The sequence below is a fragment of the Budorcas taxicolor genome, chromosome 1 (genome assembly GCF_023091745.1).
Source record: "Budorcas taxicolor isolate Tak-1 chromosome 1, Takin1.1, whole genome shotgun sequence".
Classification (NCBI taxonomy): Eukaryota; Metazoa; Chordata; class Mammalia; order Artiodactyla; family Bovidae; genus Budorcas; species Budorcas taxicolor.
This window is the reverse complement of record NC_068910.1, coordinates 174,727,880-174,752,699: the sequence shown is the minus strand read 5'-3', so window position 1 is coordinate 174,752,699 and position 24,820 is coordinate 174,727,880. Positions and strand designations below refer to the sequence as shown.

At 38.5% G+C, this 24,820-nt stretch overlaps 1 protein-coding gene across 1 annotated transcript in view; it reads left to right on the top strand.

Annotated features, from left to right (window-relative positions):
• Positions 1 to 24,820, top strand: part of LEKR1 (leucine, glutamate and lysine rich 1) — a 206,096-nt gene that overhangs the window by 155,487 nt on the left and 25,789 nt on the right. The window contains exon 8 of the mRNA XM_052645445.1: positions 10,993 to 11,086. Coding sequence (XP_052501405.1) covers positions 10,993 to 11,086 — 94 coding nt within the window. The remainder of the gene's footprint in view (positions 1 to 10,992; positions 11,087 to 24,820) is intronic.

Genomic DNA, 24,820 nt, shown 5'->3' with positions numbered 1-24,820 from the left:
TTTTGGATGATTCTGAAATTAAAAGAGCAATCAGGTGGAGAGTTGGAAACATGAGTCAGATACTAACAGAACAGATGTGCAGTGGAGATAAAATCTGGGAGTTGTCAGCAACTATATTGCATTTTAACCATAGGCATGGATAAGATCAGTTAGAGAAACGGGGGAGAGAGAGAGAAAAAGAGGCCCCAGAATGAAGTGCTGAGGAACATGAACATGTAATTGACAGGCAGATAAAGATGAGTCTGCAAAGGAGACAGGAATGGCCAAATATTTGGAAGAAAGCCACAAACGAGGTTTTAGTGTAATCCTACTTTTGCTGTTCTAATTCTTTTGTTCCTTCTGCTTCACTTCCTCTTCTCTAGCCTAGAGACTGCTGAGCAAGCATAGAACCAGATCTGCCTCACATTTTAAAAGATAAATCTTCCTTTTATATTGCTGGATTTTGAGCACCATCTGGACAGGGACCCTGTCCTCATGCACCTCTTTCTCTCCAGGGCTTGATGACACTGTCCTGTCCATAGTGTGCCTTGTGGGCAGGAAAGTCCACCCTGCTGCTCACTTGCCAATTTCTTCTCCTTGGTCTTTCACTTTAATATTCTTTTCTCCAAACACCCATACTACTATTGCTCAGGCTAGTTATTTTTATAAATATTGAGTAGATACATAAAAAAATTTAGATAGGTTTAAAGTGTGATGCTGGATCATCGGAAAAGCAAGAGAGTTCCAGAAAAACATCTATTTCTGTTTTATTGACTATGCCAAAGCCTTTGACTGTGTGGATCACAATAAACTGTGGAAAATTCTGAAAGAGATGGGAATAACAGACCACCTGACCTGCCTCTTGAGAAACCTATATGCAGGTCAGGAAGCAACAGTTAGAATTGGACATGGAACAACAGACTGGTTCCAAATAGGAAAAGGACTACGTCAAGGCTGTATATTGTCACCCTGCTTATTTAACTTATATGCAGAGTACATTATGAGAAACGCTGGGCTGGAGGAAGCACAAGCTGGAATCGAGATTGCCGAGAGAAATATCAATAACCTCAGATATGCAGATGACACCACCCTTATGGCAGAGAGTGAAAAGGAACTAAAAAGCCTCCTGACGAAAGTGAAAGAGGAGAGTGAAAAAGCTGGCTTAAAGCTCAACATTCAGAAAACTAAGATCATGGCATCTGGTCCTATCACTTCACAGCAAATAGATGGGGAAACAGGGGAAAAAGTGTCAGACTTTAATTTTTTGGGCACCAAAATCACTGCGGATGGTGATTGCAGCCATGAAATGAAAAGACACTTACTCCATGGAAGGAAAGTTATGAATAACCTAAATAGCATATTCAAAAGCGGAGATATTACTTTGCCGACTAAGGTCCATCTAGTCAAGGCTATGGTTTTTCCAGTGGTCATGTATGGATGTGAGAGTTGGATTGTGAAGAAAGCTGAGTGCCAAAGAATTGATGCTTTTGAACTGTGGTGTTGGAGAAGACTGTTGAGAGTCCCTTGGACTGCAAGGAGATCCAACCAATCCATCCTAAAAGAGACCAGTCCTGGGTGTTCATTGGAAGGATTGATGCTAAAGCTGAAACTCCAGTACTTTGGCCACCTCATGCGAAGAGTTGACTCATTGGAAAAGACCCTGATGCTGGGAGGGATTGGGGGCAAGAGGAGAAGGGGACAACAGAGGATGAGATGGTTAGATGGCATCACTGACTCGATGGACATGAGTTTGGGTGAACTCTGGGAGTTGGTGATGGACAGAGAGGCCTGGCGTGCTGCAATTCATGGGGTTACAAAGAGTTGGACACGACTGAGTGACTGAACTATACTGAACTGAAAGTGTGAAGAACTACAATACAATGAACACTCAGTTTAGGAAAAAGAAGTTTACCATTAGCATTGAAGTCCCTTGGTACTTCACCCTAATTCCACCACATGGCATCCTTGAAGAGAAGGGTAATTCCTCACACTGATTAAAGGCATCCACAAAATACTACAGAAAACACCCATTGTTCCTTTGCTTCACTCTATAATTTTACTGAGGCTTCCCAGATGGCAGTAGCAATAAAGAATCAGCCTGCCAGTTTGGGGATGCAGGAGACACAAGTTCAATCCCTGGGTCTTGGAAGATCATCTGGAGAACAAAATTACAACCCAGTCCAGTATTCTTGCCTAGAAAACTCCATGAACAAGAGCCCGGGTGTGCTATAATCCATGGAGTTGCAAAGTCGGACACAACTGAGCACGCGTGCACATAATTTAACTGAGTATGTTTGTATTCCAAACAAAAAGATTTTGCATATATTTTGTCTCCATGGAACTAAAATTATACTATATGCATTACTCAGTGATTTACTCTTTATGCTCAAGATTATATCCCTGGGATTTTTGTCCATGATGTTACATGTAGCTGAAAATCATTCATTTCTTCATCTGCATTATGTTCTAAAGTATACCACAATTTGCTTATCTTTTCTGCTTTAGCTATATTTCATAACTTTTGATGTGTAGAAATTTCATTATTATTCAATTCTGAGTATTTTAAATGTCAATTATGATTTTTCATTTGACCCGAGTTAATCAGAAACACATTTTTTTTAAATTTCCAAATACATGGAGATATTTATCTTTTCTTACTGATATTTCTTTGTATTCAGAGAATATAGATTATCACAGTGCTGTTCAGTAGAGGTATAATGTGAGCCACATATGTAATTTTTACAAGTTTAATTGCCACATTAAAAGAGTAAAGATAAACAGGTAAAATTTATCTTAATATATTTTAGTTAACCCAGTATATCCAAACTATTATTTAAATATCTAATCATCTATTAAAATTATCAGACATTTTAGATTTTTTTGAGTTTTCAAATCTGCTGTGTATTTTACATTTATAGCACATTCTAATTTGGACAAGTTATACTTTAATTGCTTGGAAGCTCCATGTGACTGCTGCTGCTGCTGCTATGTCGCTTCAGTCATGTCTGACTCTGTGCGACCCCATAGACGGCAGCCCACCAGGCTCCTCCATCGATGGGATTTTCCAGGCAAGAGTACTGGAGTGGGGTGCCATTGCCTTCACCGACATATGACTAGTGGCTACCATTTTGGAATATATAGGTTTATAGTCTTTAAAATTTGTTTAAATTTATGTTCTGGCCTAGTATGTGGTCAATTCCATGTAAACTGAAAAATATTTGTATATTTTCCCACTAATTGGGTATCTTAAATCAGTATCCCTGAAATTAATCTTATTTGCATTAAGTCCTCTATAATTTTTACTGAATTAATTGTCTGGCTGACCATAGGTTGCTACAATACATATTACAGAACCATTCACATAACAGCCTAGAGTTATGCAGTGTACACTTTCATGCCTTATACAGTGGTCCCAGATTGCCTTACTATAACTAAGGAAGCTGTGTTTAATTCTACCACTATGGTGTGGGTTTGACAGTGTTTCCTTTAAGTTCCAAAAAGTTTTGCTTTATATATTTTGAGGGTATTTTAATAGGTGCTATAAGTTTAGAATATTCATAGTGAATTATCCTGTTAGTATTATCAGCCCAGAGTAATGAACTTTTGTCTTAAAGTCTGTTTTGCCTGATATTAATATAGTTGCATACTTCTTTTTCTTTAATATGTTCCCGTTAGAAATCTTTTCACGTCCTTATGTTTTAGGAATGTCTTTTACAAAGAGTCTATTGCTAGAGTTTGTATTTATCAAGCCTGTTTCTGTCTTTTAACTCATGTGTTTAGTTTATTTGCCGTTATTATGATTGTTACTCTAAGCTTTCTATTTCTCCCTCCTTTTCTGTACTCTTTCTCCTTTGGGGCCTTGGACAGGGGCAATATTGTTAGAGTTTCTTTTATATTCTTAGTGCATCTTCTTCTAGTGGCATATTTTATTCTTTTAGTGGTTATTTTTGAGATTTTTGCCATGCAAACTTAATGAAGTCCAAAATTAATATATCCTGAATAATGCAAACTTCTCTTGAATATCTCAAACTTCTCTTGAATAACACTTGAGCTCTGATCGTTGCCATCCTGACATACATTCTACATTTTTGTTTAGTGTTCTAGTTCTGATCTTTTGATAGCCCCACTAATTATATGCAGTCAAAACTAATTTTTTATACAGGTGATATTTATTTAGAAGGACCTACATATAGAGTCTCTACATAATTTTCAAGGTCCAGCACAATATGAAAATGTGGAGCCTCTTCAAAGAAAGACAAAGAAGTTTCTCCTTTCCATAACATCTCTCTCTCAACTGGTCATGGTCTTTTTTTGTTTATTTGCTATTGAATCTTGTGCTCCCTTGGGCACAGAGAAATCCAGCATGGATGCAGGCTCTCACAGGCACCAGTGACCTGCCGCAGACTCAGCAAATGGGACACAGTTAGCAGACCCAACCCTCCCCTGCCTGTGCCCAGGCCTGCATTCTCACTAGAAGCAGAGGATGGCAGGAGGTGGGACTATGTGTGAGCCAAGGTTCCAAGCCCCTAGTACATGCCTGACTGTCCTATCAGACCTCACTTACAAAGCACAGATACAAAGATAAAGTTAACTCCTCAGTGGTGACCACAGAGCATGAAACCTGAAGTGCAGTCTCCTTCAGCGTATAGGCCCTATGCAACTATCCTGATGACACACCAAGAAGCCCTCCCTGCCTGTATGTTTGCCAGTTCCTTTGCTCAGCATTTTTTCTTGATCATCTGACTTTCCTTCTGAGATCATATTCCTTCCTGAAAAGCATATTTTTTAGCAGTCCTTTAACTGTCAGTAAACACAAGATTTTATTTTTCTGAGCATATTTTATTTCAGCCTCTTTCTGAAAGATAGTTTTGCTGGGTACCCTACTTCAGGTTGATGGTAATTTTCTCATGGGGTTTTTAATGTTGTTGTCTTTGGCCTTCCTTGTTTTTACTGGAGAGTAAGCTTTCAATGTATGGATGTGAGAGTTGGACTGTGAAGGAGGCTGAGCGCCAAAGAATTGATGCTTTTGAACTGTGGTGTTGGAGAAGACTCTTGAGAGTCCCTTGGACTGCAAGGAGATCCAACCAGTCCATTCTGGAGGAGATCAACCCTGGGATTTCTTTGGAAGGAATGATGCTAAAGCTGAAATTCCAGTACTTTGGCCACCTCATGTGAAGAGTTGACTCATTGGAAAAGACTCTGATGCTGGGAGGGATTGGGGGCAGGAGGAGAAGGGGACGACAGAGGATGAGATGGCTGGATGGCATCACTGACTCGATGGACGTGGGTCTGAGTGAACTTTGGGAGTTGGTGATGGACAGCGAGGCCTGGCATGCTGCGATTCATGGGGTCGCAAAGAGTCGGACATGACTGAGCGACTGAACTGAACTGAACTGAACTGAACTGAACTGAACTGAAGCTTTCAATATGTTTGAGTTCCTTTGAAGATAATGTTTTGTTTCCTCTCCATCTTCTTTTGAGGTCTCTTTAACTTCAGTATTCTTAATTTTCACTATCAGGTCCCAGATATGAGATTTGTTTTTATTTATCTTGCTTGGAATCCTTTGGGCTCCCTAGATTTGTTGTAACATCCTTCCTCTCCCTTTCTCTTTCTTTTGCTTCTGAAATGAAAAATAGATAAATACTAGATCTTTTCACTCTGTCCTCCATATGTCAAGCTCTTTTTTATTTTACATATTTTTTACTTCCTGTACTCAGTTCAGTTCAGTCACTCAGTCATGTCTGACTCTTTGTGACCCTGTGGACTGCAGCATGCCAGGCTTCCCTGTCCATCACCAGCTCCTGGAGCTTGCTCAAACTTATGTCCATCGAGTTGGTGATGTCATCCAACCATCTCATCCTCTGTCATCCCCTTCTCCTCCTGCCTTCAATCTTTCCCAGCATCAGGGTCTTTTCCAATGAGTCAGTTCTTCACATCAAGTGGCCAGAGTATTGGAGTTTCAGCTTCAGCATCAGTCCTTCCAATCAATATTCAGGACTGATTTCCTTTAGGATGGACTGGTTGGATCTCCTTGCAGTCCAAGGGACTCTCAAGAGTCTTCTCAAACACCTCAGTTCAAAAGCATCAATTCTTCGGAGCTCAGCCTTCTTCACAGTCCAACTCTCACATCCATACATGACTACTGGATAAATGATAGCTTTGACTAGACAGACCTATGTTGGCAAAGTAATGTCTCTGCTTTTTAATATGCTGTTTAGGTTGGTCATAATCTTTCTTCCAAGGAGAAAGTGTACTTTTAATTTCATGGCTGCACTCACCATCTGCAGTGATTTTGGAGCACCCAAAAATAAAGTCTCTCACTGTTTCCATTGTTTCCACATCTATTTGCCATGAAGTGATGGGACCAGATGCCATAATCTTAGTTTTCTGAATGTTGAGTTTTAAGTCAGCTTTTTCACTATCCTCTTTTCACTTTCATCAAGACATCATTCAGTTCCTCTTCACTTTCTGCCACAAGGGTGGTGTCATCTGCATATCTCAGGTTATTGATATTTCTCCCAGCAATCTTGATTCCAGCTTGTGCTTCATCTAGCCCAGCATTTCACATGAAGTGCTTCCTGTACTGCACCCTGTATAATTTTTTGAATCTCCCTTTCAGCTTATTACTTCATTTTTTAACTGTGAGTAATCTGCCGTAGGATCATCTACTGTGTTTTCATCTCAATTATTATGTTTTATTTCTATAAATTCAATTGGTTCTTTTCAGATTTCATTAGTCATTTAAGTTAATCTTTCATTTCTTCTAACATACTAAATATTCTTATTTTATATTCTATATCTGAAAATACTTTAGAATTTGTGACTTTGATTATGCTGTCATTTGTATCTGCTCATTCTTCCTCTTACTGGCTTTTTAAAAACTAAATTTGTGAGTTTTAAAATTATGATCTCATGGGTCTTGAAATCTGTAGGAATTCTTTGAGTTTCAGATTTAAATTGGTTTCTCCCAAAAATGTTAGTGTTTTTCCTACCAGGCATCTAGAGACAAGGTTATCCTAGGACAATTTTATGATATCTCCTCAATTTGAGGCTTTTGGGGACTCTCAGGTAGTGTGAGTTCAGGATAAAAACCTGCATTAGTATTGGCTTGTGTTTACAAATTCTTGTGAGAGATTTGTATTTTCCCCTCCACTTAGCACCAAAATTCAAGCTAGAAATTTGGGTTTTGTTCCTTGACAGGAGATGTTTTTTGTATTTTGTACATACTGGGTGTGAATTTCATATTCTGACATACAGTATGACAGAAATGACATACTGCATGTGTTGCTCTTTGAGATACAATTTTATGCAGATAAGTTTCCTCTCAAGCTCTTCCTTTCTCTCCTGACTCCAGTGCCCTTCATGGCTGTGAAATTTAATGCTCAAGTACATCATATTTGGAAAGTTCCTTCAAGGTGAGAGTTAGCTTTAATTCTCAACTTATTGTTGGAGTTATTCCTTTCACTTCATTTTTTTTTTTAATGAAGTTTGGAGTAATTTTGTATTTACAGAAAAGTTAACAAAGACACTAAAAGGATTTGTTTCCTTGGTCCCATTTTTTATAACCATGGCACATCTGTAAAAACTAAGAAATTAATATGGGTATAATACAATTAACTAACCTACAGACTTTATTCAAATTTCACTAGTTTTCCACTGATAACATTTTCCTGTTCTTTTTCTTGATTTGTGTGTCCTTCATCTTCCTAACTTTTTGTCCTGGTCACTAATGAATTTTAAGACTTTTTTTTAATAAGTGAAAAAACACTTATTTTCAATAGAAAAGTTGTCAAGGTACCTAGTCTGACACATTTCTAAAAAGAAGTCTAAGGAGTTTTATCCTTTTCAATCATCATCACTTGAATAATGTAATCCTGGTTACCAAGTCCAGCTGTCTTTGTGACCTCAAAATTTTCTAGCCTAGAAATGTAGGCACTATTTTTATTAAAAAATGTTTAATAATATTCTAAGAGTGAGGCAAGAATAGAGATCAAGCAATAGGTTGACAATCTATCACAATACTCTAGGTGGGAAATGAAGTCAATAACCTTAACTGTTGGTAGTCATAAAGGAAGGGAGGAAATAGTTTGAGGTATGCCAAGGAGCAGAATACATAGAACTTGTTACTGAATGGAAGGGCTTCCCTGGTGACTCAGATGATAAAGAGTCTGCCTGCAGTGCAGGAGACTGGGGCTCAATCCCTGGGTCAGGTGGATCCCTGGAGAAGGGAATGGCTAACCACTCCAGTATTCTTGCCTGGAGAATCCCATGGGCAGGGTAGCCTGGTGGGCTATAGTCCATGGGGTTGCAAAGAGTCGGATGTGACTGAGCAGCTAACACACACACACATACACACTGAATGGATGCGGCAGAACAAGAAGGAAGAGTCAGCGATGACTCAGGGATTTCATGCTAAAGATTTTGATTGTTGAAGCTTTCAAAGTCCAAAAGAAAGGCAACATTGTGGGAGATGATGATGAATTTCTTTCTTGACATATGGAATCTTTAGTGTTGATGGCTCATCAGAGTGGAGATGTTTAACAGGAAGTTATAAATGAAAGTCACAAATCTGAGAAAGAGGATGATGATGAAAAACAAAGGGATTAGAAAGAGGAATAAGCAATGGAGAAGAATCCCTTACACAGAAAATAAGAAGGGTTATGTGTGGATCACAATAAACTGTGAAAAATTCTGAAAGAGATGGGAATACCAGACCACCTGACCTGCCTCTTGAGAAATCTGTATGCAGGCCAGGAAGCAACAGTTAGAACTGGACATGGAACAACAGACTGGTTCCAAATAGGAAAAGGAGTACATCAAGGCTGTATATTGTCACCCTGCTTATTTAACTTCTATGCAGAGTACATCATGAGAAACGCTGGACTGGAAGAAACACAAGCTGGAATCAAGATTGCCGGGAAAAATATCAATAACCTCAGATATGCAGATGACACCACCCTTATGGCAGAGAGTGAAGAGGAACTAAAAAGCCTCTTGATGAAAGTGAAAGAGGAGAGTGAAAAAGTTGGCTTAAAGTTCAACATTCAGAAAACTAAGATCATGGCATCTGGTCCCATCACTTCATGGGAAATAGATGGGGAAACAGTGGAAACAGTGTCAGACTTTATTTTTTGGGGCCCCAAAACCACTGCAGATGGTGATTGCAGCCATGAAATTAAAAGACGCTTACTCCTTGGAGGAAAAGTTATGACCAACCTAGATAGTATATTCAAAAGCAGAGACATTACTTTGCTGACTAAGGTCCGTCTAGTCAAGGCTATGGTTTTTCCAGTAGTCATGTATGGATGTGAGAGTTGGACTGTGAAGAAGGCTGAGTGCTGAACAATTGATGCTTTAGAACTGTGGTGTTGGAGAAAACTCTTGAGAGTCCCTTGGACTGCAAGGAGATCCAACCAGTCCATTCTGGAGGAGATCAACCCTGGGATTTCTTTGGAAGGAATGATGCTAAAGCTGAAACTCCAGTACTTTGGCCACCTCATGCGAAGAGTTGACTCATTGGAAAAGACTTTGATGCTGGGAGGGATTGGGGTCAGGAGAAGAAGGGGACGACCTAGGATGAGATGGCTGGATGGCATCACTAACTCGATGGACATGAGTCTGAGTGAACTCCAGGAGTTGGTGATGGACAGGGAGGCCTGGCGTGCTGCGATTCATGGGGTTGCAAAGAGTCGGACATGACTGAGCAACTGAACTGAACTGAACTGATGGTGATTATAGAAGGGGGTGTGGGACTCCCTGACCAAAAGGCATGCTTTTGCCACAATTTCTGGTATAATATTAAATACTGGGAGTGAGTAGCCTTTTCTTTCTCCAGGGGATCTTCCCAACCCAGGAATTGAACCCAGGTCTCCTGCATTGCAGGCAGATTCTTTACTAACTGAGCCACAGGGTGGCTGGATCATCAAAAAAACAAGAGAGTTCCACAAAAACATCCACTTTTGGTTTATTGACTATGCCAAAGACTTTGGATACATGGATCACAACAAACTGTGGGAAATTCTTAAAGAGATGGGAATACCAGAACACCTGACCTGCCCCCTGAGAAATCTGTATGCAGGTCAAGAAGCAACAGTTAGAAGGACTGATTTTGAAGCTGAAACTCCAACACTTTAGCCACCTGATGTGAAGTACTGAGTCATTAGAAAGGACCCTGATGCTGGGAAAGATTGAAGGCAGGAGGAGAAGGGGACGACAGAGGATGAGATGGTTAGATGGCATCACCAACGTGATAGACATGAATTTGGGCAAGCTCCGGGACCTGGTGATGGACAGGGAAGCCTGGTGTGCTGCAGCCCATGGGGGTCACAAAGAGTCAGACACGACTGAGCGACTGAATTGAAGTATAATATTTAAAGGCTTAATTTCAGCGCCTCTGTGAATGTTCTCATAAATCTCTCACACTTGCTTCCACTCAGAGGGTCACAAACTTAGCTTTAAGAGCCAATTACCTGGATTAAAAGATTAAAATGTTCTTTGTGTTTTCTCTCCTATTTTCTATTATGTTTTGTACTATGCTACATCTCAGACATTACCCTTTACTTAATTTGGTTTGTTCCTATTAGCATGTGAGATAAATTAAAGGAAAATAAATCTAGCAGAAACCACAAATGTGGTGATTTTGTGGCATACCCCAGCATATTTTCCTTTTTTAAAGTAACAAAATATTATCTATTGTCTAGTGTCAGAATTTAATCAGAAACTTTGGAACCACAATGTTTAGTATTTTATTATATTTCTAACTCTACATATGTTGTTACTGTTTCATATAAAAATAATAATAATGCTTATTAAGCAAAAATTAAGCCTGACCTTGTTGCCAGTGTTTTAAAATTGCTGTTAACAGTTAAAATGGTATGTAATATCATATGTTTTTTCCTAAGGGGAAGAATATACAGATTGAGTTGTGAAATAATCTCTAGAGCCAGGAATTGTAATTTAGGAAGAGTGTTATGGGTGTGTCTTGACTCATTTGTTGTGTTTATGGTTTTCAGGGAGTTGATGCTGATTTCACATCAGAAAAGCGTCGAGCAGCTGCAGGAAACCCTTAGACAGAAGCTGCTGAATGATGATAACTGGAGGGAGAAGGTAATGAAAATGTGACTTTCAGCAGTATGTGTCTTATTTGCTTTTTAAAAATTCTGTCCATTTGCCAGACTACTTCAAGTAGGTTTCTTTGCTTCTATGCACACCTTTGATTCCTTCCGGAACTTCCTAGACCAAACATGCTTATGATATGTGTTTTTTCCAAAATATTAGACAAATAGGAAATTAAAAGGTAAAAATAGAATTTGAAACCTTATAAGTTTAAGATAGCTTTTCATTCTCATGTAAAAGCATAATTTTTGCTTTTAAATATTTACTGTTTTTCCCCATAAAATGACAGAATCTGCATTTGACCCTATCCTTAAAAACAGGGGAACATTAATTCATTCTTACAGTTTCTCTGCCTTTAAGAAGATAATAAAAGAGAATGAAAAATGACTTTAAAATATTCAGTTATGAACTTTTGGCAGTAAAATAAGTATTTAGCTCACTATTTACAAAGAAAATGCTTTTAGAGTATGAAAAACTTTTTCATTGATTTTTGTCTTCAGAGTTTTCTATATTTTCAAATTTTCAGCAGTGAGTATATACTTCTTTCATAACTTTAAAGAATGCAAATTATACTTTTAAAATTATTAGCCTTTGCTTTCTCAGGCCTTGCACAGCTCTAGTCATTAAGGCTAGACATCATTTCCCTGTTATAAACTACCAGTATTTTTTGACTGATTCCTTGGCTTTATCATGCATACTGTGCTGAAACCTTTGCAACCAGCTGGGTCTCTTCCTTTACCAGTACCTAATCCTAGCTCTAGCCTTCCGTCTTGGTTTTCTGATTATGTCTCACATGTGCATCAGAACTAGAGCTGGCTACTGAAATTCAGATAACTTGACTGAAGTCCTGACAGACTGTTTGGTTATCACTAGATTCTTCTTGGTGACTAGACCTTATAATTTGTAACCCTAAGCAGCAAGCAGTGGCCACTTTCAAACTAACATCTCCACCTGGAATCCCCAAATCTGCCATCTACAAATGAAATCCTCTAGGTGTTGTTGCTGGCTCAGGTCAGTTCTAAACTTGTCACTTTCCTTTCCAGCCATCACACAGTTGGTCACATCCAGTCTGGCCCTCTATAAATCAATCTCCCTTCCCTTGTTGTTTGGGAATGTGTTGTAGCCCATTTGGTCTATAACAAAGATGATCACTATAACAGCATTTCCATATGGGCAACGATGAAAATTTGAGAATATGGACTATGTATCTCATTCTTTTTTATTTTGTGGCATAGGCTTTTTCTTCTCCTCCTTCTCTAAAGACCACACCCCTTTAATTCTTTAAATATTATTTTTAGCCTCAGTGTACTCAGTTGACTAATCTATTCTTATTCACTTCCCATATCCTTACCAATCCATGTTTATAAGTGTGAAAAGATGATCCACCTACCTTTAATAAAAATCCAAATTAAAGCAGTGGGAGATTATTTTTTACAGCTTCTCTTTTGTCTTGTGATGAAGGTCATTAGACAGTTTTTCATTCATACTCTTTAAGGGACTGGAAATTACACTTTGAAGGGTAGTTTGACTATATGTATGCGTGCATGCTCAGTCACTCAGTCATGTCTGACTCTTTGTGATCCCATGGACTGTAACCCACCAGCCTCCTCTGTCCATGGGATTCTCCAGGCAATAATACTGGAGTGGGTTGTCATTTCCTCCTCCAGGGGATCTTCCCAAACCAGGGATCGAACCTGCGTCTCCTGCAGTGGCAGGCGGATTCTTTACCATTGAGCTACCTGGAAAGCCCTGGCTATATGTATAAAGAGATATTATAAACATTTCATCCTTTTCTTTTTGGTCCCATCTTGTGAGTCAGAAATTTCACTGATAGAGACTTCCTTGGTAGTACAATGACTAAGATTTCACACTCCGAATTCAGGGGCCCAGATTTGATCCCTGGTTAGGGAACTAGATCCCACATGCTACAACTAAGAGTTTGCATGCCACAACTAAAAGATCCCACATGCCACAACTAACACCCCACACAGCTAAGTAAATAAATAGATAGACATTAAAAAAGAAAGAAATTTCACTGATGGAAGTAATGTTTGTAGAGATTCACAGATCTTTCCCTCAAACTCCTTAGTTCCTCTTCGACTGAGAGAGTGAACTTTCCTGCCTTTGCTTATGTAGAAGTTCCTCGTCTCCATGATCACACATCACCAACATCCTTCAGATATTAATCCACTGGAGAAGAAATCTCAGCACTTATGATCCAGTCTAGTACTGCTGCTCAGTGTGCCCTGTGCCTAAAGTGCTAACACAGCATGTAGACCAAGTTAGTGTTAGCGTCTGACCATATAAGTGTATGCTCTTGCTTTATGCTGTTAATTTATTGATGAAAATAAATCTATATAAGATTCTCTAAGTTCTTATTAAGATCATGGATATCTTTCTAATAAATTAATTATATCATAGATGTATTTGGCTCATATAATTTTCTATAATATAAATGGATATTTCATTTTTTGAGAGGACATGACTTTTTGTTAATAAATTTTATCATTTAGTTTAGCAGTAAATCAACATCCAGACCAGTAAAGCCAATGAATGATAATTATCCTTGGCTGAGTTAGTTACCGAGACTATGAATAAAAAGTTCCCTGAAAGTCCTCTCATGAGAAAGAAGAATCACTAATATGACATTGTCATCTCTTTCTTGGGTCACTGTGCCTTTGCGTAGGAATGAAATGTTCCCTTTACAAATATATAATACACATATTAGAATAAACTTCATAACTTAAATGCTTTTAACATTCAAAAACAAGTAGATAGCAATTTATGCCTGTGCTTAATTATTTTAGAGTATGTAAAAAGCACATAATAGAATCAATAGTTGCTATGCAACAAGGATGGCACATTTTAAAATGACTGAGTATTTACTAATTGTCATGGATTTTTGTTTATTTTGAGTATTGCTTTGATGTGAAGAAAGCAAATTAATTTGCAGGCTGAACATTTTACATTGGCTCCAAATGCAGTGTTGGTACTTTTCAGTTAAAATGTTGTAATTAAAAAATGTCCTACAGCCAGACTGCTTACAATAAGTGATAGTCACTTACTGCCTATCACTTTGTAGTGCCCTAAACAAACTCCAATCAAATATTTTTTTGGATTATTACTAAAACATCACATTATGGGACATTTTCAATTATACTATTGACCTCATTTTAAATAATACATAGAGCTTGTAGAAACCAATAATTAAAACAAAGAAAACCTTACTTCCTCACTAAATGAATGGGAGAACAAGTTTACTTCAAAAAATAATCAATTCCAGCATTAAAGGGGAAGGCAAAGAAAATCTCAAATTCTTCTTTAAAATAGAAGAGACATATGACCTAGTAAGTCCTAATGTATTTCAGTGTCCTTTTAATCAAATTTATGAGAAACAAGTTATAAAATAAAATTTTACAGGAATAAAGTTGTCATTTTAAAAAATATAAATTTTCCTTTATGTATAATAAATGTATGGCTAAAATGAATATTGAGGGTATACTTTAATTTTTTTTAATTGTGCCATATATTGATAATTTCCAAAATTGAATTAATAAAATCATAAAATTTTAGATCAGAATAGCCTGCAAAGATCATCTGATTTAAACCCTTCAGTTCAGTTCAGTTCAGTTCAGTCGCTCAGTTGTGTCCGACTCTTTGCGACCCCATGAATTACAGCACACCAGGCCTCCCTGTCCATCACCAACTCCTGGAGTTCACTCAAATTCACATCCATCGAGTAGGTGATGCCATCCACCCATATCATCCTCTGTCATCCCCTTCTCCTCCTGCCCCCAATCCCTCCCAGCATCAAATATAGTCTCCATTATTAACATGTTTACTATATGTCAAGCCTTGTGCTGAATGCTTTTCATCAATGTAATCTTAATCACTCTAACATTATTATTCCCATTTGCGCATAGAAAAAATAAGACTCGGAGAAGTTAGATAATTTGCCAAGTTTATATAGCCAGGAATTGAGAACTGATACAACCCCTCCACCTTCAAAACTGAGAGCTAAACACAAAGTCCCACATGTCTGTATTTGACTTAGGTGGACTAATAGGAACCAGATTTACTCTCCTTTATGAAACAACTAAAACACTGGAGAAAAGATAGAAAACAATGGTTTCAAGACTCTGGACATCAGGCAGTGAAGGACAGTGATTCCTAGAGATAAGAGACAGACGAGGTAACCCCTATCATTACTCTAACTTAGGACCCTGAAATAGATTTAAGGCTATGGTAGAGAGAGTGGGAATCCAGGTGGAGTTTGGCAGATTCTGAGTTGAGGAGTCTTTCCTAAGAGTCCAGGGAGATCTATGTGGCTAGAATTCACAGTTGAGTGTTCTCAGAAGAGAGCTGCCCAGAGAAAGAATGCTGGATATCTGCAAAGAATCCCCATTATGTATATGTGACCCGTGCATATATATGGGGAAACTACCTAGAGCTAGGGAGATGAATCTGAAAGGATTAGAGATAAGAGTACCAAATACTTACATGATGTCAATAATAATGTCTGTTCTCACCAGCCAGACTGGAAAGCCAACAATTCACAGGGGACTGCGTAAAGTTCTCAGAAGGGTCTTGCATGAATTGTAGGGAATAATTAGCCCTAGACTAAATGGTGAGCTGGTCCTGCCTAACAGATTTTAAAAGGAAGACCTTAAAAAATATCAGGCTGATTCCAAGAAACTTAACTGCTCCCAGAAAAGAATTCAAGATTATTTATAAGAATACAAAAATATCCAGCATTTAACAAAGTAAAATTCACAATGCAGCCAATGAAAAAATTGCCATGCATGGGAATAGGAAAATAGAACTCATAGTGAGAAGAAAAATCAACAAATAAAAATTGACTCAGAAAGGCACAGATGTTAGAATTGTCAGACAAGGACATTAAAACAGGTATAACAACTGTATTCTTTATGTCCAAAAACTAGAGGAAAAATTGACCATGTTAAAAAGGGATGTAGAAGATATAAAAAAGATCTAACCTGAATTTATAGAGATGAAAATTATAATATCTGACATGAAAAATACACTGGATGGGATTAATGGAAAATTAAACATTCCAGAAGAAAAGTTTAATGAATCTGAAGACACAGCAATAGAAGCTATACAATGAGATTTATCTCTTTTAAGAGACTCAGAACAAACAAACAAAGAGCATCACTGAGCTGTGAAATAAATTCAAGTGGCCTCAGTTCAGTTCAGTTCAGTTCAGTTAAGTCGCTCAGTCGTGTCCGACTCTTTGCGACCCCATGAATCGCAGCACACCAGGCCTCCTGTCCATCACCAACTCCCAGAGTTCACTCAGACTCACGACCATTGAGTCAGTGATGCCATTCAGCCATCTCATCCTCTGTCGTCCCCTTCTCCTCCTGACCCCAATCCCTCCCAGCATCAGAGTCTTTTCCAATGAGTCAACTCTTCGCATGAGGTGGCAAAACTATTGGAGTTTCAGCTTTAGCATCATTCCTTCCAAAGAAATCCCAGGGTTGATCTCCTTCAGAATGGACTAGTTGGATCTCCTTGCAGTCCAAGGGACTCTCAAGAGTCTTCTCCAATGCCACAGTTCAAAAGCATCAATTCTTTGGCACTCAGCCTTCTTCACAGTCCAATTCTCACGTCCATACATGACTACTGGAAAACCCATAGCCTTGACTAGACAGACCTTAGTCGGCAAAGTAATGTCTCTGCTTTTGAATATACTATCTAGGTTGGTCATAACTTTTCCTCCAAGGAGTAAGCGTCTTTTAATTTCATGGCTGCAGTCACCATCTGCAGTGATTTTGGAGCCCTAAAACATAAAGTCTGACACTGTTTCCACTGTTTCCCCATCTATTTCCCATGAAGTGATGGGACCGGATGCCATGATCTTCATTTTCTGAATGTTGAGCTTTAAGCCAACTTTTTTCACTCTCCTCTTTCACTTTCATCAAGAGGCTTTTTAGTTCCTCTTCATTTTCTGCCATAAGGGTGGTGTCATCTGCATATCTGAGGTTATTGATATTTCTCCCGGCAATCTTGACTCCAGCTTGTGCTTCTTCGAGCCCAGTGTTTCTCAGGATGTACTCTGCATAGAAGTTAAATAAGCAGGGTGACAATATACAGCCTTGACGTACTCCTTTCCCGATTTGGAACCAGTCTGTTGTTCCATGTCCAGTTCTAACTGTTGCTTCCTGGCCTGCATACAGATTTCTCAAGAGGCAGGTCAGGTGGTCTGGTATTCCCATCTCTTTCAGAATTTTCCACAGTTGATTGTGATCCACACAGTCAAAGGCTTTGGCATAGTCAATAAAGCAGAAATAGATGTTTTTCTGGAACTCTCTTGCTTTTTCGATGATCCAGCGGATGTTGGCAATTTGATCTCTGGTTCCTCTGCCTTTTCTAAAACCAGCTTGAACATCAGGAAGTTCACGGTTCACGTATTGCTGAAGCGTGGTTTGGAGAATTTTGAGCATTACTTTACTAGGTGTGAGATGAGTGCAATTGTGCAGTAGTTTGAGCATTCTTTGGCATTGCCTTTCTTTGGGATTGGAATGAAAACTGACCTTTTCCAGTCCTGTGGCCATTGCTGAGTTTTCCAAATTTGTCGGCATATTGAGTGCAGCACTTTCACAGCATCGTCTTGCAGGATTTGAAATAGCTCAACTGGAATTCCATCACCTCCACTAGCTTTGTTCGTAGTGATGCTTTCTAAGGCCCACTTGACTTCACATTCCAGGATATCTGGCTCTAGATGAGTGATCACACCATTGGGATTATCCAGGTCGTGATATTTTGTACAGTTCTTCTGTGTATTCTTCCCATCTCTTCTTAATATCGTCTGCTTCTGTTAGGTCCATACCATTTTTGTCCTTTATTGAGCCCATCTTTGCATGAAATGTTCCCTTGTTATCTCCTAAATCAAATCCCTTATGATTATACAGTGGAAGTGAGAAATAGATTTAAGGGCCTAGATCTGATAAATAGAGTGCCTGATGAACTATGGAGTGAGGTTCGTGACATTGGACCGGAGACAGGGATCAAGACCATCCCCATGGAAAAGAAATGCAAAAAAGCAAAATGGCTGTCTGGGGAAGCCTTACAAATAGCTGTGAAAAGAAGAGAAGTGAAAAGCCAAGGAGAAAAGGAAAGATATAAGCATCTGAATGCAGAATTCCAAAGAAAAGCAAGAAGAGATAAGAAAGCCTTCTTCAGCGATCAATGCAAAGAAATAGAAGAAAAGGACAGAATGGGAAAGACTAGAGATCTCAAGTGGCCTAATATATGTACAATTGGACACCCCATAGGACAAGAAAGAGAGGACAGAAGGAATACTTGAAGCAATAATCGCTAAAAACTTAAAGTTTAATAAGAAGATTCAAGGAGCTCAATAAAGCTCAAGTACACCAAGAGACATTATAATCCAGTTGCTCAAAAATGTCAATTAAAAAATCTTAAAAGCAACTAGAGAATAAAAGACATATATAGAGGAACAAAGATAAGGATGAGAGCAGATTTTTTAAAAATCATAAACAATGTAAGCAAGAAGATAGTGGGGCTGAAAGTACTGAAAGAAGGGTTGGGCAGGGGTGAGGGGATGGCAGTGGGAGCTGCTAACTTAGAAATTCTATACAAAGTGAAAACATTTTTCAAAACATGAGGGTAAAAGAAAGATCTTTCAGAACGAAAAAGCTGAAAAAAATGTATCACCAGTACACCCACACTCTAAGTAATGTTAAAAGTCCTTTATTCAGAAGGAAAATTATACCAGATGGAAATAGGGATCTATACAAAAGAATGCAGAACACCAGAAGTGGTAGCAATGTGAATAAGTATGATATTTTTATCATTTAAATTTCCTTATAATTGACTATTTTTATAATTAATAATCTAATATGACATCTATAGCATGTAGAAGCAAAATATATGACAACAATACCACAATAGCTGGGAAGGGAGAGATGAAGTATGCTGTTGTAAGATTCTTTGTTTTAAGTGAAAATATAGTTTATTGGCTGTCTTAACTGCAGGGTTCAGTGGTGAGCTACCTTCAGGCACAGCTGGATTCAGGGCTCTCAAGCTGGTTTTCTGCCAGATTGGCTTCTCTTTCAGACTCATGATTGTCCCTCCTGATGGCAAAAAGGGAGCAGCTATGTTTCGCATCACTTCCCTACATTCTTAGCAAGAGACTGACTGTGGCTATCAGATTCTAACTGAACCATGCACTCAGTCTTGGACCAACCATGACAGCTGGCAAGACTGGGTATATTGGTTCACTCAGGCCTTGGTCATGTGCTCATCCTTGCAGGACAGAATCCCACTCAGTCATATTGACTGATAGTAGGAGAAGAATGAATCACTACAAAAAAGGAAAATAACAAATATCCCCTGAAGTTCCCAGATAAGAGAAGGGCCAAGAGATAGGGCAACAGGTGAGCAAACTGACAATGAGCTGGGAAGTACAGTGGATCCTTCTGGGGTATCTTCCTGGCAGATTACCCTTCTCTCTGAGAATTTCTCCACCTGCTGCATGGGTTGAGTGAGATTCCTTGCATTTTGCGCCCCTAGAGCCACTCTGCACCCTTGAAACCCTGCTTTCTATTCCCAAAGCCTGAATTGAATGGATGAGAGTAATAGTTCCTGGACCCTCTAACTTTTGATTGGGATTGGTGAGTAGGGAACAATGGCAGAAAATCTAAGGAAAGGAGGAAGGGATCCTTTCATTCTAGTTATATCCACTAATCAACCACCACAGCCCCCCTTTTCCCCCAGCTTTATGGAGATATAACTGACATGTGACACTGTGTAAGTTTATGATGTACAACATGATGATCTCTCTCTCACACACACATACACATATATATACAGCAAAATAATTACCACAATAAGATTAGTTAACACATTCTTTACACAATTATCTTTGTTGTTTTGGTAGTGAGAATATTTAGATTCTTATACAATATATAAAGTGATATATCAGTAGAAGATAGACTGCATAAAGTTAAAAATATATTCTGTAAACTCTAAACCAACTACAAAAATAGAAGAACAAAGAGTAACAGCTAATAAACTAGCAAAGATTTGAAAATTGAATTTTAAAATAATGCAAAAGAAGACAGAAAAAGAGGGGAAAACAATGAGATGGGTCAAACAGAAAACACATAGCAAGACAGATTTAAAGCTAGTCATATCAATAATCAAATTAAATATAAATGATCTAAACCAGAGATCAGCAAACTTTTTCTATAAAGGTCCAATTAGTAAATATTTTTGGTATCTGGACCATACAGTCTCTGTTGCAACCACTCCACTCTGCCCCTGTAGCTTAAAGGCAGCCACAGATGATATGCAAATGAATGGGCATGGCTGAAGTTTAGTCTGTGGGACATAGTTTGCCAAGCCCTTATCTAAATATCCCCATTAAAAGACAGATTGTCATGCTGGATAAAAATGAAAGATTCTACTATATGTTGCCTATAAGAAATGTATTTTTATATAAAGAAATATTTTAACAAAGAGGCCAAAAGTAATGGATTGAAAAAGAAGCTAGAGTTGCTACATTATCATCAAAATAGAGTTCAGAGAAAGAAATCAGAGTATTTAGAATATTACCAAAGATAAAGAAAGTCATTTCGTAATGATAAAGGGGTTGGTTCACCAAGAGGACATTTAACCCTGAACATTTTTTCACCTAGAAACAGAACTTTAAAAATTAAGCAAAAAGTGATAGAACTGCAAGGAGAAATAGACCAATCTTTAGAGTCAGAGATGTCGATAGCTCTCTCTCAATACCCAGAAAAACCATTAAGGATATATACTATGGAAAATAGTAAAATAGTTTATTCTTAAAAATATTAACAGATACAACTTAATTGATACATATAGAATTCTTCATTTAACAGCAGAATATGCATTCTCCTCATGTGTGCATGGGACATTTATTAAAGTAGATCATATACTGGGAATAAAGGTCTTAAAAATTATAAAAGAATTCACTGGACATGACTTTGAATAAACTCCGAGAGACAGTGAAGGACAGGGAAGCCTGGCATGCTGCAGTCCATGGGGTCACAAAGAGTCAGACATAACTGAACAACTGAACAACAACAACAAAAAAAGAATTCAAGCCGTACGAAGAATTTTCTCTAACCACAATGGAATTAAATTAGAATTCATTAACAGAAAGTTATCTGGAAAAAAATCTCCCAATATTTTGAACTAAATCAGTACCAACTCCATTCCCTTAACCACTGCACCATGTAAATGTGTGGGGAAGCAAGGTGCCTGGGAAAACTCACCACACTGAGCTATGGAGCCCACCAGAGACATCTGAGTGCACAGCCTGCCCCGCCTCATGGTAGCTCTAAGATCTTGGTGAAGGCACTAAATTTCTCTGAGTCTATTTCTTACTCTATACAGTGGGAACAATAAGTACTATACGTTCTTTCAGAATTGTTGTAAGAATTAAATGAGTTAGTAGAGGAAAAGAGCCCTATACCATACAACCTAGCTTGTATGAGGTACTCAGTGAACATTCTCTTCTTCTGTCCTCAGTTTTCCTCAGTTCTTGGCAGGACTTCAATACTTAGTCTGATTCCTTAGCATTTGCATTTTTAATTACAAAGTCTAGTGTTTGAATAGTCATCTACTTTTATAACATAGTTATTCAGTGGTTAATTTAGAAATAATCTGAAATACTAGTTTTCAATTACAATTTGTTTCTAACTTTTAGAAAATAGTAGAATCATTTTTGGGCTTCCCTGGTGGCTCAGAGAGTAAAGAATCTGTCTGCAATGCCAGAAACCTGGGTTCAATCCCTGGGTCAGGAAGATCCCCTGGAGAAGGGAATGGCAATGCACTTCAGTATTCTTGCCTGGAAAATTCCATGGACAGAGAAGCCTGGTGGGCTACAGTCCATGGGGTTGCAAAGAGTCCAACATGACTGAGCAATTTTCACTCACTCATAATCATTTTCAGGAGGTATATTAATATTTTGTTTAATGATAAATGTACATCAAATATAAACAAGTGGTCTGATTTCTACTTGACATTTGAAATTTTCTTGGTTTTAAAGGGATCATCAAATAATAAGTGATTATGTTGTAACATGGTGTCTGCCTCCATGAACACTGTCTCACTGTATCTCCCTTTGCATAGTGTTCATTGAACCCATGCTAGGCAAGGCACAAGCAGGGAAGCCGGAAGAAAACTCATGGAGTCGTAGGAATTGCAAACACATTTATTTTCTCCTAACTGGCACAGCAGCACTAGCAGCAGATACGCTGTCTTCTCTCCTCTTGCGGTTGACCCAGCCGTCACAGCCATAACACAGCCTCACCGCCATAACGCAGCCAAAATGTAACTGCAAGGGCTTTTTCAGGTGGAGCTTATATATGCTTACAGAACAAAGGTAGCCAGTGGCCAAGTGAGTACCTTGTGACGTGCATGCGCAGTGCTATAAGTGAGCTCAACTGTTATATAATCATTATTTACAAAACATGGGGCAAGAGTGAAAGGACATGGTGTGAGAGCCTGACCACCACTGTCTTGGCTAATTTGCTCTTTCCCTACAAACAGAAAATGATATCAGAATCAACCAGAAAGATCTCACTTGGGAAACAGTGAAAAGACAGCATTTTGCACATAAGTATTAGAAACAAATATTATAAAACACTAATTTATGCATTTCAACACAAGTACAAAAAGGATTTTAAAGAACAATATACTCAGAATGCTTTGAAGTCTTCAGAAGCCCTTCAGGAATGACAGTTGAGCTAGAGGAAGATACAGATGAACTAAAAGCCGGAATGTGTACACAGACAACAGTTGATTTTACTTTCTCTAACTCTTAAGCTCATATTTTTATTCATGCTTTTTTTAAATTAAAATTTTCTCAGAGTATCAGAATTACTATTATATAAGGAGATCAGTCCTGGGTGTTCATTGGAAAGACTGATGCTAAAGCTGAAACTCTAATACTTTGGCCACCTCATGCAAAGAGCTGACTCACTGGTAAAGACCCTGATGCTGGGAGGGATTAAGGGCAGGAGGAGAAGGGGATGACAGAGGATGAGATGGCTGGATGGCATTACCGACTCGATGGACATGAGTTTGGGTGAATTCCGGGAGTTGGTGATGGACAGGGAGGCCTGGCGTGCTGCGATTCACGGGGTCACAAAGAGTCGGACACGACTGAGCAACTGAACTGAACTGAACTGAAAGCAGTTCATATTTTATGTATGCACCATCACCTAATTTATGTATTTTTCATAAACATAAGTCCTGCCATCTAAGATTTTTGTAAACAAATAGCTGTTATCAACATGTAGGAAACATAAACATGACAATTTCACTTGAATTCATCTTCTCAATGACAATATACCAGCTTAAGCAAGTCATTGTTGGTGGGCTCATCGTTTTGTTCAGACTCTTCAGGTCTTGAAGGAACCGGTAGTGTCATCTCTCTGTGCTACAGAGTCAACACATTCAGATGGCTTTTGACTTGCCATTGCAGTGTCCTTAAATATTTAGAAGTTCCACCTGAAGTTCATCCCTTTGCTTCTCTTTCTCAGGTTGTACAAATTAAAAAATCAAATCAGTATATCACTCTTCTCCTTTCTATCTGTAGTGCTTTTTCTTTCCCACCCTCTGTCTGTTCCTTTCTTTTTCCCTCTCTCCTTACCTATACTAGTTTATTCCAAGGAATAGTTCAGAGGCAAAGAGCCCTTTCTTCCTGTATCAGGTAGAACAGAACATTCTACTCATTCAGCCAGTCAGCCACCCTCTTTCCTTCCCTGAATGCATCCTTTGTTTCATCTTCAAGGGACTCTGCTGATTTGCTAAATGACCTTTTCCTCATAATTTAAAGAACTTCTGTTTTAAAAGTTCCTCTGAAGTCCTGCTGTCACCTAATTTACAGTTTGTCCTGTCCCACCTCATTTGTGCACATTCTTCTTCTCTTGAGTCCATATTTTGAAAGATGTCTTTCTATCCTAAAATAACTATTTGGCTCTACCAATTAACTACACAAGCAAAATTTTTTGAACACTTGACATTTTAGTACCTCAGCACAAATTTTTCTTTAGCTTCTCAAAAAAAATGTTTATTTACTCTCTTTTTTAAAATAGTGTCAAAGTATCTTGTGGACTAGTAACTCAAAGTTTTATGAATGTTTTGTATTTGATTTCCTCTTTTCACGTGTTCTTAACTTATCTATTCCAGCATGGCTAGAGCACAGTAGTCAAATGGGAAATACAGTTTGAAAGTCAGGTTGGAGAAGTCCAGGGCTGCCATACGTGGTGTCCTGCTTGTGCCATGAATAATAATAGCATCGGCCAGGGGAGAGAAGGGAGCTGAAACCAGGCCTGAGCTCTGCTCACCATGTCCTGTGCCCTGCCCAAGGCTGTGTTTATCTAAGGAAGGTGTGCTTTGTTGATTCTTGCAAAGGTGTCATAGGGGCTGGTGGTATTCTAGTAGAAGAGTTTGGATTGGGAGTTTGGATTTTATAATGCAGTGAAAAGCCATCAAGAGGGAATAAAAGAATTCAATGTACAGTTTGTGAAGAACACTCTGCTGTGTATCAGGGGTTGGAGAGAGGCAGGAGTAGAAATAAGGAGCCAAGTCAGGAGGTGGTGGTGACCACAACTAGGGTGCTGATAGTAAGAAGCACAGAGAAATCAATAGATTCAGTGTATCTTTTGGAGGCAAAATGAGCAGGGCTTGATGGTGGATTAG